The 14704-nt window shown below is 43.0% G+C and overlaps 1 protein-coding gene and 1 long non-coding RNA gene across 2 annotated transcripts; both read right to left on the bottom strand.

Annotated features, from left to right (window-relative positions):
* Positions 1 to 2010: 2010 nt before the first annotated feature.
* Positions 2011 to 6431, bottom strand: LOC307075157 (E3 SUMO-protein ligase ZBED1-like; the record flags this gene model as incomplete). The annotated part of the gene is made up of 7 exons (XM_079735660.1): positions 2011 to 2484; positions 2667 to 2853; positions 3003 to 3510; positions 4354 to 4842; positions 5544 to 5653; positions 5784 to 6239; positions 6343 to 6431. The coding sequence occupies 7 exons, from the start codon at positions 6429 to 6431 to the stop codon at positions 2011 to 2013; spliced, it is 2313 nt and encodes a 770-aa protein (XP_079591786.1).
* Positions 6432 to 8068: 1637 nt separating this feature from the next.
* On the bottom strand, positions 8069 to 10502 carry LOC307074713. The gene is made up of 5 exons (XR_013811813.1): positions 10425 to 10502; positions 9852 to 10250; positions 8931 to 9062; positions 8779 to 8840; positions 8069 to 8664 (listed from the first exon to the last, which is right to left on the bottom strand). It is a non-coding gene; the product is annotated as an uncharacterized lncRNA (long non-coding RNA).
* Positions 10503 to 14704: the final 4202 nt, after the last annotated feature.

The raw sequence follows: 14704 nt of genomic DNA, 5'->3' as shown, positions 1-14704 counted from the left end.
AATTCATCTGTCTGTGTGCATACACTTCACTTTTTGTTCATACGTGTGTGTGTATATGTGTGTGTGTGTGTGTGTGTGTGTGTGTGTGTGTGCGTGTGTTTGTGTGTGTGTGTGTGTGTGTGTGTGCGTGTGTGTGTGTGTGTGTGTGTGTGTGTGTGTGTGTATTTTCTGATGGTGGTATAGCTTCAGCTTGTTTATAGGAAGCACTGCTGGTTGGACGGCATGCAGACACCACAACTGTTTCCGCTGGCTGACATTGATGGTAGAGTTTCATTTTGGGTTTTCTGGGTAAACGCCCCTAGAAGCATGCAACAACAAACAACGCAAGCTCTGATAGTCTTTCTTATGCTTCAACTGTCAAGTGCTTTTCAATAACAACTTGTGACCAGCATGCTCCTCAACTGGGCTCGCAGAGTGACAAAATACCAGTGAAAAAGACTCAGCGCAGTTACTGATGTCCCTTTTTTGTAGATGATCACCAGTCGCCTTAAACCTACCCAGTTCCCAGCCCCACAACTTAGTCGTTAATGTTCAACATTAATGCTGTCTCTAGTTTATTAAGTTTTGAAACTAGCTTTGCAGCTTCCCGTTTGGTTTGTGTTTTTCTCATCACAGTCAGATGCTATTTTGCCCAAAGTATCTCTTATTGCCCTGTAATTGTCGTTAGTAGCTTTTGTGGAGTCGGCCCTACAACTCCATCTAGTGCTGAACAGGATTTTAGAGCCTGGCGAATGAAATTGGCGCTGTTATGAATATTGTGTTCCAGCAGAGGGTTGAGGAGCTGGTAAATATATAGAGACTATAGACGTTTTAAAAAAGAGTCAACCTCCTCACAGCAATTATCAATGCTTTAGACACCTCCAAGATTTAACGAATGTGCCGCACAGATTAATGGATTTAATAGGATAAATATAACCTGAAAACATGTCTATATAATTCTGTGTCACGCTTTTCTTATGCTGATTCAAATAAAAGTATGAAAGAGATCATTTAAAACAAACTGCCATACAAGACTCTTGGACTTTATTTATTCATACATTTTATCAAAAATATATAATATACAATTGACTTTTGGGTATAAAACGATATACAAATGCACATTTCAATGTTTTTGGTGTAACAAACTGAACATTCATACATGTTGTATAGATTTCAAGGTATCAAAATAACAAGAACCACAAGCAATTTCAATACATACAAACATGTGTGTTTGTGTGTGCAACATGTGTGTTGTTGTTGGTGAGTCTATGTGCGTGCGTTGGGCTGTGTGTGTTGTGGTGGGAGGAACCCTTACCAATCCGCCTCTCAAAGCCCACTCGTACTGCGGGCGGAGAAGTGCTGAGATCCTTTGTGTTGTGGAGTTTTCAACACAGCATAAAACAGGAAGAGGAAGTAGAGAAACAAAGAGAGGAGGGTAGAGGAGGGACAGAGGGTGACCAGCAGCATCAAGCACTGTCCACAGTCTGGAGCAGCTGAGTCTCCAGCACCGGTATCTATAGGCTTACCTGAGCGATATATCTCTTTATATTAATAATACACATATACATACATACATACATACATACATACATACATACATACATACATACATACATACATACATACATACATACATACATACATACATATATATTAGAGGTGGGCATAGATTATTATTTTTAATCTAGATTAATCTAGAAATTAATCTAGATTAATCTAGATTAAAATGGCTCATTTGAATTCTGCCGAAGGCATTCATAATATGTGTGCTACCTAAATAATGACCAAAAGTAAGTCTTTTAGAAAGGGTCTCTCAAGCCAGGTGGCGCATTAGACCAGGGGCTCATCTCCTGTTTCCAAAATGCATCACAAACTGCTTGAAAAAAGCTGTTCTACTATGATAATTGGTGATGAAAATAAATAATGTTCAATAAGATGCACTTGTGTTTATGGACTGTTTATTCAGTTGAACATGAATTTTGAACTTTAGGCCTACATGACAGGCCATGATGAACTTAAGAACATGAGAATCTATTTCTTCTTCTTCCACCAGTCACTCAGGCAGACCAGCTTGTTCACAGTTTCTGGTGACAATTTAGATCTCTTCTTCTGCACAATATGGCCTGCTAAAGAAAAAAGTCTCTCGCATGGGACAGTTGTGGCAGGAGTCCCCAAGTATTTACGGGCAATGTGGGCAATCTTACCATAGACAGCATTGTGCTCCGACCACCACTTCAGTGGACACTGATCTAAGCTGGCACTGGGCTCTACCTTGTACCTCTCCACAGTATTGTCTTCTGGTGTCTCCTGATCTGATTCTGAGTCTGATCCCATGACTAGCAGGGCTGTTTTCTTCTTGGGTGGCTCAGGGTTCTCCTCCCCGAGTGGCTGCAGAGCAGGTTCTTCTCCCTTCACCAACTCCCTTAGCTTTGCCCACACTGGCTCCCTCTCTGCTCTGGGCAAGCACTTGAGGTCCTTAAATCGTGGATCTAAAGCAGTCGCCACCTTTGATGAACAAAAAATGAACCAAAAAATAATAATTATTGATTGACGAAAATTTCACTTTCCAAATCCAACCTCCATATTTCTTCATGACTCATTAATCTATCTATACATCGACCGATCTACTGGCTTAACAGTTTCTAATGATCAAACAATGCAGTTATCTTCTGGTCAGTCTGACATACCTTAAGCCATTCCAGGTTTATTTTCTCCCTCCGCTGGTTGAGGTCCGTGGTGAAGGCAGCCTTGAATCGCACAATATAGGCAGGATCATCATCTGAGATCTTCATCGCATGCTGGAGGTGGCACAGGGCAGGTAGAACCATAGAGCACGATACATACTTATCCCCACCAAGGAGCTCAGTGATGTACCTACACAGACAGAAAGACAGACAGACACAGAGCAATAATTAATTAATGACTAATTCATTTAACTCAGATTACACATTTTTAAAGTTCTTAATCACAATACATTTAACTTGTATGCCAATTCATGAACACGCTATATTTGTAGACCATACCTGCATGGCTCCAGCTGTTTCTCTAGCTTTGCCAACTTCTCATATTCAGCATTTGTTGGGAGGGCCAGATTGTGCTTCTGCTGAGACAGCGTTGTGTGCAGTGCGTCTCTGTTGCGCCTCACACGCTTGATCATCTCAAGGGTGGAATTCCACCGTGTTGGAACATCTTGCACGAGTTGCTCCTGATCTTGTCCAAGGGAGGCTTGCTGGGCATTCAGCTCGTCTGAGTTGGCCGGACTGTGTTTGAAATGTCCGACCACTTTACGGCACTTGGCCAGTGCACCATCAAAACCACCTTCCCGAAGTGACATTACAATAGCTCTCTGTACAACATGCGCAACACAGGGCACATGCTCGAATGACAGTATCCTCCCTGCTGCCACCATATTAGGAGCGCTGTCTGTTCCAATAGTGCTGATTTTGTCAGTTATCCCCCACTGATTAGCGACGTCGAGAAACTGCCTGGCACACGCTTCGGCAAAGTGACGCTCCTCTGTTTTCATCACACCTAACGGACAGACAAAGTAGATCAGAATAAGTTCACTAGTAGTAGTAAACAACTAGCAATCATCAAGAAGCAAACATAATGTTGTGGTGGTAATTCATGGTGTTGTGGTAATTAATAAGTAATTAAATTAAATAATGTAATTTAAAATTCAGTGTTGGGCAGTAGCTTCACTACTTGTAGCTAAGCTAGTTACTAACTACAAATCTCAGTAGCTTGGTGGTAGCTTCACTATTTCTTGAATCAAGTAACTTTTCAGTCTTTTCACTTCTGGCGTTATAATTGATTTACCTCGGGTGTACTGTGGAGTGGGCAAGACTGTTTTATTAGCAGGCTAGCATTGCCCGTTGACTTGCGCTAGCCTAGCATGAGCGAACTCTGCAACTAGAAGGACTGAATGAAATGTGTTGAAAATTGTCTCCAATGACAAAGAACACCAAGGCTAACTTGGGAATCAGGCCCTATGTCCAAAATTCCGAACTACCCCTTTAACTTCTTGAAGTAGCTTGGCCACTATTTCTGGGGTATTTTTGTGGCTAAACACAGCGCAGCCATTAGTATAGAGAATATCCCTGCAACATACTTGAACTTGTAGGCCTATCTTTGGAATTTTGAGACTTCTTATTAATCACAGATTCAATCCAAATTTGAACACACATTTCCTTGAAATTTGGTTAAACTTAAACATGTATGTTGAAATTGAATGAACTACTTTTGCTGTGTAACTTAGCTTGTTCGCCTACATTTGCCTGGGTGGTAGCTTTTGTGTAGTGAAGCTTTATTTATGGTAGAGTAACTGATAGCTAAGCTTGCCCAACACTGTTAAAATTACATAACGTAGCCTACCTAGAGCGAAGGAGATGAGTTCCCAGCTGGCATCGATGAGGTGTACAGTAACGCCGAGGTAGTTATCGTTATTGACAGATGTCCAATGGTCCCCAGTCAGTGCTACACACGTCGCCTCTACCATCTTCTCATCTTTTGCGGCTTTCTCTGAGGCGTGCTGGTCATTTATTCTTCTCATGATAGTTCGCCTTGCAGGTAGTTTGTAAGATGGGTCACCTGTGGCCGCCTGGAGAACAAGCTCGAGCCCATCATCTTCAACCACGCTGATGGGCCGGCAGCTGGTGGCGATCCACTGAGCGAGGAGATTCGTTAGATTGTCTGATAAAGCTGTGCTGACGGGCTTGCCTCGGTTGCACTCAAACATAGTAGTTTGACGAACACGACTCTTCCCCTGCGCTACAGCACTGCTTGGCTTGGCAAGTTCCGCATTAGCTAAGGGGTGCTTTGCGTTTAGGTGGTACTTGAGACTGGAAGAACTCCTACAGTAAACTAATTCCGCATTGCACAAGGTGCAAACAACCTTAGTTTTGTCAAGGTTTCCATTGGGAAGCTTCTTAAAAATAAACTTTCCCTTTAGCAAACACGGCGGCTTCATAGCTGCATCCATGTCAGCACGTCACGTTTGATGTGGTAATTTGACAGTAGGCATACACTGGTTCGAAGTCTGACTCGTTCTCGCCCCCTACAGTGCAATTCGCCTGGTTTTCACCCAACTTTGAGAATAGATTAACGGCGATATTTTTTTTATCGCCGATAAAGAGTCTCGCGTTAACGCAGCCATTAACGCCGATAACGGCCCACCACTGATATATATACATATAGTGGTAACCCGCTTCCCAATGTGCCAGGTTCCAGGTACGAATCACACGTGAAAGAGGGTTAAGCCGCGCTCTGCATTTATTGCAATGATCTCCGACAGGGAACACAATCACTATCTATAGGGTCTCCGTGAGTCTCTAGTCGATCGTGGTCTCGAGCGCTTCCTTCCTCCCCTCGCTCCCGTTCTGGTGCTCCTTTTAAGATGGCTCCCGGGCCTTTTCCCCTCTCCGGCCAGGTGTCCCCTGTCTCGCTGATTGGGGGGAGAGAAGTGATGCTCTCTATCGCCAGTTAGTGTGTGGCGGCGGTATACGTCGTCCACCACTGATCCTCGGACCCGCCCGGGCTGAGGTTTAAGGGGCGGGAAGCCACACTTCTCCACCGCTTGCTCAGGCCTCGGGTAGACGGGGAACCCGCCCAGGCAGGTATCCCGACGTGACAGGGCATCGGCAATGGCGTGATCCCTGCCCGGTCGGTGGTCCACCTTAAAGCGGAAGTCATGGAGGGCCAGGAACCATCACGTCACCCGGGCGTTGGTGTCTTTGGCGCCGGCCATCCACTTCAGGGGGGCGTGGTCGGTGACCAGGGTAAACTCCCTCCCTAGGAGATAATACCTGAGTTTATCCAGGCTCCACTTGATGGCCAGGGCCTCCTTCTCTACCGTCGAGTAGTTCCGCTCGTTCGGTAGTAGCTTTCGGCTGATGTACGTGATGGGGTGTTCCTCTCCGGCCCGGACCTGGGACAGGACTCCCCCCAGCCACACCTCCGAAGCGTCCATGTGCACTACCAGGGGGGAAGCAATGTCGGGGGCTATGAGCACCGGCTCCGAGCATAGGGCCTCGCGGAGCGTCCCAAAGGCCTTTTTGCCTGCCTCGGACCATGTGATCCGATCCGGCAGGGCCTTCCGGGTCAAGTCGTTCAGTGGCTGGCCAGCGTGGCAAACCCGGGTATAAACCACTGGCAATACCCGACTAGTCCTAAAAACGTCTTCACCTGCTTCTTGGTGCGGGGTTGGGGCCAGTCCCGGATGGCAGCCCCCTTGCTCTCCTGTGGCCGGACGGGTCCCCGCCCTACCTGGTACCCCAGGTACGCGTCTCCTCCAGCCCGAGACGACACTTGGCCGGGTTGGCGGTCCCGTCCGGGTTCTGCATGCCGGATTGGTGGGTAGTCTACCTTGTGGTTGTGATGGGGTTCTTCACAATGCCTGCATTCTCCAATATATGTGGTAACCGCTCCTCGATGTCTTGGGGTTCAAAGAACATACCACACTTCAAAGTCGGGGGTTAATCCACACTCTGCATTTATTACAATGATCCATCATCAAAGGGAACAAATGCACTCTACATAGGGTCTCCGTGAGCCTTTATTCGGTTGGGGTCTCGAGTGTTTCCCCCGTGCCGCTCGCTCCCCTTCTGCCGTTCTGGTGCTCCTCTTAAGATGGCTTCTGGTCCTCTAACTCCCTCCGGCCAGGTGTCCCCTATCTCGCTGATTGGGGGGAGAGAAGTGATGCTCTCTGTTGCCGATTAGTGGGTGGCGGCGGTATACGCCGTCCACCACTGATCCTCGGACCCGCCCGGGCCGAGGTTTAAGGGGCGGGATGCCACAATATGCATCATCATCGCTTGACATTGTTGAAATATAATCATTGTCTTAATCTCAAAATGTGTTGCGTTCGGCTCGGCTTGCACTCAAATTTGTTCAGTGCCCTCAACATGGCAACCCGCGTGAGTTTGGGGTCTGGGGAGGGAGGAGCGGGCAGAGACAACTTTCTCTAATTTTGTGAATTTGGACTAAGCTACCCATTTTATAAGCTTGTTTTAGAGATGACATAATGTAGCTTTAAGTAATCATAGCAAGATAACAAAAAAAATCCTGGTTCAAAGGATCAAAAATGTGAGCTCTATTGACATTGTTATTGGTTTGCATGCTTCTGTTTTTACAAAGTTACAAAGTCACAAAAGCAAATTGAATTGAATATTCTGCAATTATTCAACAAATTTCAACAAAGTAATAAATTAATAATGATACACATTCCCCAGGTGCTTCAAACCCTTGTCCTGCGTTTTAACACAACTTGTGGATGGGCGCATTTTATTTATGAGAAACCCTGTAGTTCCAAAGTTGCATAATGCAAGTTTAAGGTCTCTGTCAGTGCCTACGTATGTATATAGATATTGTTTGATATATTTTGGGCCTAGCGTGAGCAAAAGAGATTGATTAAGATGAAAATAGCAACAACTTAGCACTAACTTTTTTACATATCTTGACTCTGTACCAACTCCAGCCGCTCAAGACCCCAGAGTTGATCAGACAACACCTGACTCAAGAAATAGAACACAGGGAATCAGGTTCCAGAACCGCTTCTCCCAGTTGCTACTTTTAACCTCCTTAACTTCCTAGTGTTTGGTTTTTTAACTTCATACATTTGAGAACCATCCATGGTAAGAAGTTATAGCTATACTGACACGAGTGAATTCAGACAATCGCTTGGTCAAAACAGAATCCCGCAGGGGCATCAGCTTTCTTTATTGTGGAACCGAGGCAGATGGAGCAATGTCAAACTGTCTCTTTCAGGATGAAAATGGCCTGTGTTCCACGACACTGGATATCCCTCTACCTTCACAGAGACCTAAAATGTTGCAATCCAACCCTCAGAACTCTGCACCTACTCAGACATCAATACTAAGTGGATTGAACATGCTAACAATAAACTGATGAGAATCAAACAGGAAAACCACGATAGCATCCTGTAGCTGAACAACGCAAACCACTGGTCTCATGTTGTAGTCATAGCAATGTGATCTTGATTGGGAAGTTTTATTAAATTGTCCATCAGGTAATATCTTTTCTTTCTTAGGATTTTATCAATTTATTTATGAACACACAGTATATATTCATATATGTTGCGATTGAGATGTAATCGATCCCAAAGTTATTTCTTAGGAGAGTATTAGTCTGACATTGATGGACTCAATAGGAGGCATATGACCTGAAAATAAATATATTTAACTGTATCTGTATCTCTGTAATGTACCTCTAAAAGAATAGCCCATTATTTTTACTGACTCTAATTAAGAAGGAAAGCGAGTATTAAAAAAAACCTGCAATTTAATACACTTTGGACTTTATTTCTTTCAAAAACAAAAGTACAAGACTGGCTACTTTTGTGTATGCAATGAAATACAAATGCATGTTTAAATTTTGTTGGTCAAATATGCTGTGCAATAATTGCATTAATGCCGTGCACTAAGGAGAAGAACAACAAGTTAATTTCAATATATACAAAGATGTGTGTGTGTGCATGCTTCCGTGTTTGTTTGTGTGACTGTGGTTTTATGCGGGTGTGACCTGAGTGGGCTGTGTGTGTTGTGCTGGGGGGAACAATAAACAATACGCCTCTCAAAGCCCACTAATACTGCGGGCGAAGAAGCTGTGAGATCCTTTGTGTTGTGGAGTTTCCAACACAGCATAAAACACACGGCTGTAGTTTTCATCCTGCGTGTGAGAGACAGACACAACGTGACATTTGGACAGTACAACTACTGAGCACACTTCTGAATAGAGCAGGGTTTTAACATCATTTAATGTAAGTGGTGTACTATCAGATACCTCATGTTGCGGTGTTAAAGGTCTGGTTTCCTGAGGGACACCTGGGTGTTTTCCAGCACGAACTGAGACAGAAATTGAGTTAGAATAAAAGAGACAACTCAATCAAATGAGGTGCAGGAGAATCCAGTGAATAAAAGCACATGATGTCCTACCCATGTGACTGCAGATGAAGTAGAGGAACAAAGAGAGGAGAGCAGAGGAGGGACACAGGGTGACCAGCAGCATCCAGCACTGTCCACAGTCTGGAGCAGCAGGGTCTCCAGCACCGGCATCTAAAGGGATATCTAAGGAAATATAATGTTGTTTAAATTCAGCGGTGCTAGTTCTTACCTTTTTACAATCTTGGTTCATGTCCAGGATATAACTCCTGAATGCTCCTGCCCACTAGGTGAACATTAAAGTTGGGAAGGACTTTGGCAGTACACACTATACGACCGGTCTTGACAATCAGTGGTGGTCTACGCTATCGGGTCATTTGTTTCCTCCCATTGTCTGTTCCCATTGCATCGCCGATTTCAGTCTCAGTCCCCTCTACAGGACGCAGTCAGGCCCATAATACTAAACTGGTTTGAAAAAGACTTTGCCCTCCTAACCCTAAGGGGGGCAGCACATTTACGTGTCTCTAGACCCCGCACACTAAAAACCATCTGAGCCGACCTCAGCCCTGGTCGCCCCCCCCTCTCCCCGTCGGTGAACTCATTATCGTGGGTGAGTCGCCTCGTGGGAAAGGGCCTAAAGCTTTGGCTGAAGGATGCTGGCTGATTCATTTTGATGTTTTCATGAATTAATACATTTAAATGTTGGATATAAAAGAAGAAAAATTGAATTAACTAAACATTTAATGATTCAAGACACTCAATGGCCTCTACAGTTGTCCTGAACTTTAGCTTAAAAGTGCAGGATGATCGCAGCGATTGTAAATGTAATTGTAATGGTAGAGTTCGTAGTGGCACAAATGTCTCCAATCAGCACATTGTGCCCATCTTTAAAAAGTGCTTGACATGCTTGACATGCAACACGTTTGCATATTTGCATATACATATGAATTTAACCACAAAAAACACTCAACTTACCTAACAAAATCCTTGTAATTATTTTGCCATATGTGTAGATATATTTTTCCTTGTTTCCTTTTGTCACATCCAGTTTTTCAGTTCCACAGTAGTAAAGACCAAGGTGAGAATCAGTAATGTTCTTAATCAGCAAGTCGCATGAGTTTGACGATTCGTTCCTCTTCATGTTTAAATGAAAGAAATTTCTTCCATTCTCTTCATATTCAAAAATGCCATTATGTCTGTGCTTCCAATTCAGAGATAGTGTTGGCTGATTTTCATGAGAACAGTTCCTGTACCAAACAAGATTTACATTAGGTGTGAGTTTACAGTCACAGTATAGAGTAACGTTTTCTCCTGGTCTCATGGTCAGCTCCACTACTGGGTTAGAGAGTACGACCAGACAGGACACATCAGCACCTGAACGAAAAATAATTTCAATTAGTATTAAGATCGAATGTGCAGCAACATGGAGCAATATATGATGATATATAAATGTGATTTTAAAACACTAAATACCAATCAATCATTACACAGGACATCATATACAACTCATGTATTATTGAAATAGAAATTTTAACGTAAATATTTTACCCAAGATAATGGGAAGAAAGACATACGTCCAGCTCATCATGATGATCTGTGGAGGAGTAAAGACATTTGATACTTTCATCACACCCATTTGACTGAAGGCGGAAGGATTATAAATGACTTGTGATTGGTTGGCCTTGTGGAAAATGTTGCGGTTATATCTATCTGCGTACCAGGCGAGGTGATATGACCTGAGTTTCGTTACATTTCCATATTAGATTAAACTACATTTTTATTGTCGTGGATGTACACACACAATTTCAGTTGGCATCAAACAAGATAGAGCAAACTTGTTCGGAGTACCTTTTGCTTCAATAAATTATTCTTATATTTTATATTACAATACAAATACAAATAAAAATATGCCAGAAAACATGTAAACATTTTTGTTTGGCAATTATTCAACGATACTTTTTCTAGCATTAAGTTTTCTTAATCACCAATGATCAGAGGGAATCAAACCTAGTTTTGGCAAGGTGAAAACCTTGGATAAATAAGTGGCTCATAAATTGGCTGACACATTGCAGTAAATCATGGATCCTAAGTGTCATACATTCTTAAAATAAATTAAGGCTTTTGTAAATTCACTGGAACCCTTTGTCCATGGTTAGTTTTACCTCATTTTCATTTCTCCTATGTGGTTCAACTGAGTGTGGGTATGAACTAAATTTCTTTCTTGTTCATCTGTCTGTGTGCATACACTTTACTTTTTGTTCATACGTGTGTGTGTGTGTGTGTGTGTGTGTGTGTGTGTGTGTGTGTGTGTGTGTGTGTGGTTGGGTATTTTCGGATGGTGGTATAGCTTCAGCCTGTTTATAGGAAGCACTGCTGGTTGGACGGCATGCAGACATCACAACTGTTTCCGCTGGCTGACATTGATGGTAGAGTTTCATTTTGGGTTTTCTGGGTAAACGCCCCTAGAAGCATACAACAACAAACAACGCAAGCTCTGATAGTCTTTCTTATGCTTCAACTGTCAAGTGCTTTTCAATTACGACTTATGACCAGTATGCTCCTCAACTGGTCTCGCAGAGTGACAACATACCAGTGAAAAAGGCTCAGAGCAGTTACTAAATCCATGTCCCTGTTTGTAGATGACCACCAGTCACCTTAAACCTACCCAGTTCCCGGACCCACAACTTATTTATTAATGTTCAACATTAATGCTGTCTCTAGTTTATTAAGTTTTGAAACTAGCTTAGCAGCTTCACGTTTGTTTTTTGGTTTTTTTTCATCACAGTCAGATGCTATTTTGCCCAAAGTATCTCTTATTACCTGTAATTGTCATTAGGAGCTTTTGTGGAGTCGGCCCTACAACTCCATCTAGTGCTGAACAGGATTTTAGAGTCTGGCGAATGAAATTGGCGCTGTTGTGAATATTGTGTTCCAGCAGAGGGTTGAGGAGCTGGTAAATGTATACAGAGACTATAGACGTTTTAAAAAAGAGTCAACCTCCTCACAGCAATTATCGATGCTTTAAACACCTCCAAGTTTAAACGAATGTGTCTCACGGATTGATGGATGTAATAGGATAAACATAACCTGAAAACATGTCTATACAATTATGAACATCTGTATCACACTTTTCTTCTTCTAAACACAACACAAAAAACATAAACACTATTAACAGAACAGGAAACATATGCAAGCTATAAAAGACAACCTAGAAAAATTCACATTGCTAATGTAAAGTTTCTACAACACATAATTTAAAATCAGAAAAGGGGATGAACATATTGAGTATCAGTTTTTTGTAGTGCGTTCCAAGTTAAAGGGGCATTATAATGGTAGGCCGTATTACCAAGTTCAGGGCGAACAGAAGGCACATTAAAAAGTATGGTATTGCTAGACCTGAGGTTCTATATATTGTTTGTTGCCAATGAGAGCGCCGATAAATATGATGGTAATAATCCAATAGCTGCTTTGTAAATTTAAATTAACCAATTTTGTTGTCTGCGTATTGATAGTGGCATCCAACCAGATAAACTGTACAAGTTGCAGCTTTTGTTATGAATCGTAATGCTAAATGATAGACAGAGTCCAGAGAACGCAATACAGACTTTGAAGCATGCATATAAAGAGTGTCACCATAATCCAGAACAGTTAAAAAGGTGGCTGCAACAAGTTATTTTCTAGTTTTTAAATTAAAACAAGCATTATTTCTAAAATAGAAACCTAGCTTGACTCTTAGTTTCTTTACCAAATGTGTTACATGAGGATTAAATGAAAGATTTTCGTCCAATAAAAAACCAAAGTATGTGTAGCATGGCACCTTCTTTATTTCTTGTGCCTTTGAGGTTGCGATTTTACTTTGGACTGAGAATCTGTGCAGCATGTATTTGTTTTGTTTTGCACCAACTTTAACCTCAGTACATTTTCTTGTAGAGCTGTGAAAGCCTCCTGCAGTTTTACTAACGACTCACATGGAGAGGGGACAGTGCAATAGATAACGGTGTCATCTGCATAGAGGCGTACATTAGCATTTACATGTTTGCAAATGTCATTTACTTTAATTGTAAACAACAGTGGCCCTAGAATGGAGCCTTGTGGAACTCCAATTATAATTGTAGCCATCCTTGATGTAATTCCATCACATGTAACACATTGAAATCTAGTTGTAAGATAGTTCTTGAACCAACCAATAGCATTTGTGGACACCCCAATTGTACCCAGACACTTTAACAAAATGCTGTGATCCACTGTATCAAAAGCCTAAAAACAATACTGCACATGAGTTTTTGCAATCAATAGCTGTAACAATGTCATGAATTACTTCTTGAAACCCGACTAAAAAGGGGTGAGGATACTGTTGCAAGATAATAACTCTTTTAATTGATCGCTGACTAATGCCTTTAATATCTTAGCCAATGCTGGGTTACTAAGTTTAGATAAGGGGTATAATTGTCCAATAATGTGGGGTCCCCACTTTAAAAAAGAGGTGTTACATTAGCGGTCTTCCAGGATTAAGGAATAATGTTTTGTTCCAAGGACTAATTAAAAATGTAAGTGAGTGGCTTATCAATAATATCAGCTACAAGTTTCAGGAGAGATGGATCAAGCCCTTCCTGTCCAGCCGACTTTCTACATATGTTGCAATATTGACAGAAACATTTCCCTTGTAAATAGCTTAAAGCAGAAAGTGTTAATATTTCCAAAATTAGGGGACTGTGTGCCTAAGGGTTGATTTTTTATTGACCTGAAAATGTCACAACTTCAGCAAGGCTTTAGTTTTTCATTTGTCTGTTTCCTGTTTTGCCACACTAACTCATGTCATTTCAGACTCTGCCACTCCCTCCTGCTCTGCATTACCTGCTGTTTTCATTCACCTGGCCTGCCCCAGGCCCCATACTCGCCTGCTCCTCATCAGTTAATCAGCCCCTCAGTATATGTACCGGTCAATTTCCCTCAGTTCTTTGCCAGATTGTCTAGTGTGTTTACCTAGCTCTCCCGCGTCTTCTTATTCTGATCCTGAACCTGCCTGCTTGTGTATTGACCTGCCTTTTTGGACTTTGGACCTTCCTTTTTGCCTGTTCCTACTGGATTGACCTGCCTGTTTGGACTTTGGACCTTCCCTGTTGCCTGCTCCTACTGGATTTGTTTGCTACACGGATTGACTACCTGGTTTGACCTCTGCATGGAATAAACACTGTTTCTTCACCTGAACTGTTTCTCTTGTCGTGCTATTGGGTTCTCGTCTGCCACTTGGTGAAACCTGACAGTACAATCTGGCCAAAAATGAACCCAGCCGACATGGAGAAAATGAATCAAGAATGCTACGCTATGGAGGTGGCTTTCCGGGAGGCTTCTACACGCCACAACCAACATTTGGAGACTCTGAGCGGTCAGCTCCAGCAGCTCATGCAGGCCAGTCGACCGCCAGTGGTTTCACCTCCCACTGCCCCGGGTCCAGAACCCCGCTTAAATGCTCTGGAGCGCTTTTCCGGAGTTCGAGATACCTGCCGCTCTTTTCTGACTTTGCAAGTTGACTTTTGAACTTCAGCCTCTCACATGTCCCAAAAAGAGAACTGTGGGATACGTCTAAATCTGGCGGCTGGGGACCCTCCGACAGATTTAGACGAGCTTGTTGCCACGGCCATCCACATCGATGGACGTCTCTAGGAAAGGAGGTGAGAGAGAGCGCTGACCAGGACTCCCCGGAGCTTTCCACGTCCTCCAGCGTCACCCCCGACTTCAATGTTTTCTCCTCCCGTTGGTGCCCCTAGAGACCCGGTTGAGCCCATGCAACTTGGCCGGACCAGGCTGTCAGCTGCTGAACGACAGCG

Source organism: Pollachius pollachius (genome assembly GCF_949987615.1).
Source record: "Pollachius pollachius genome assembly, chromosome: 4".
NCBI classification, from domain to species: domain Eukaryota; kingdom Metazoa; phylum Chordata; class Actinopteri; order Gadiformes; family Gadidae; genus Pollachius; species Pollachius pollachius.
This window is presented reverse-complemented; position numbering and strand designations above follow the sequence as displayed.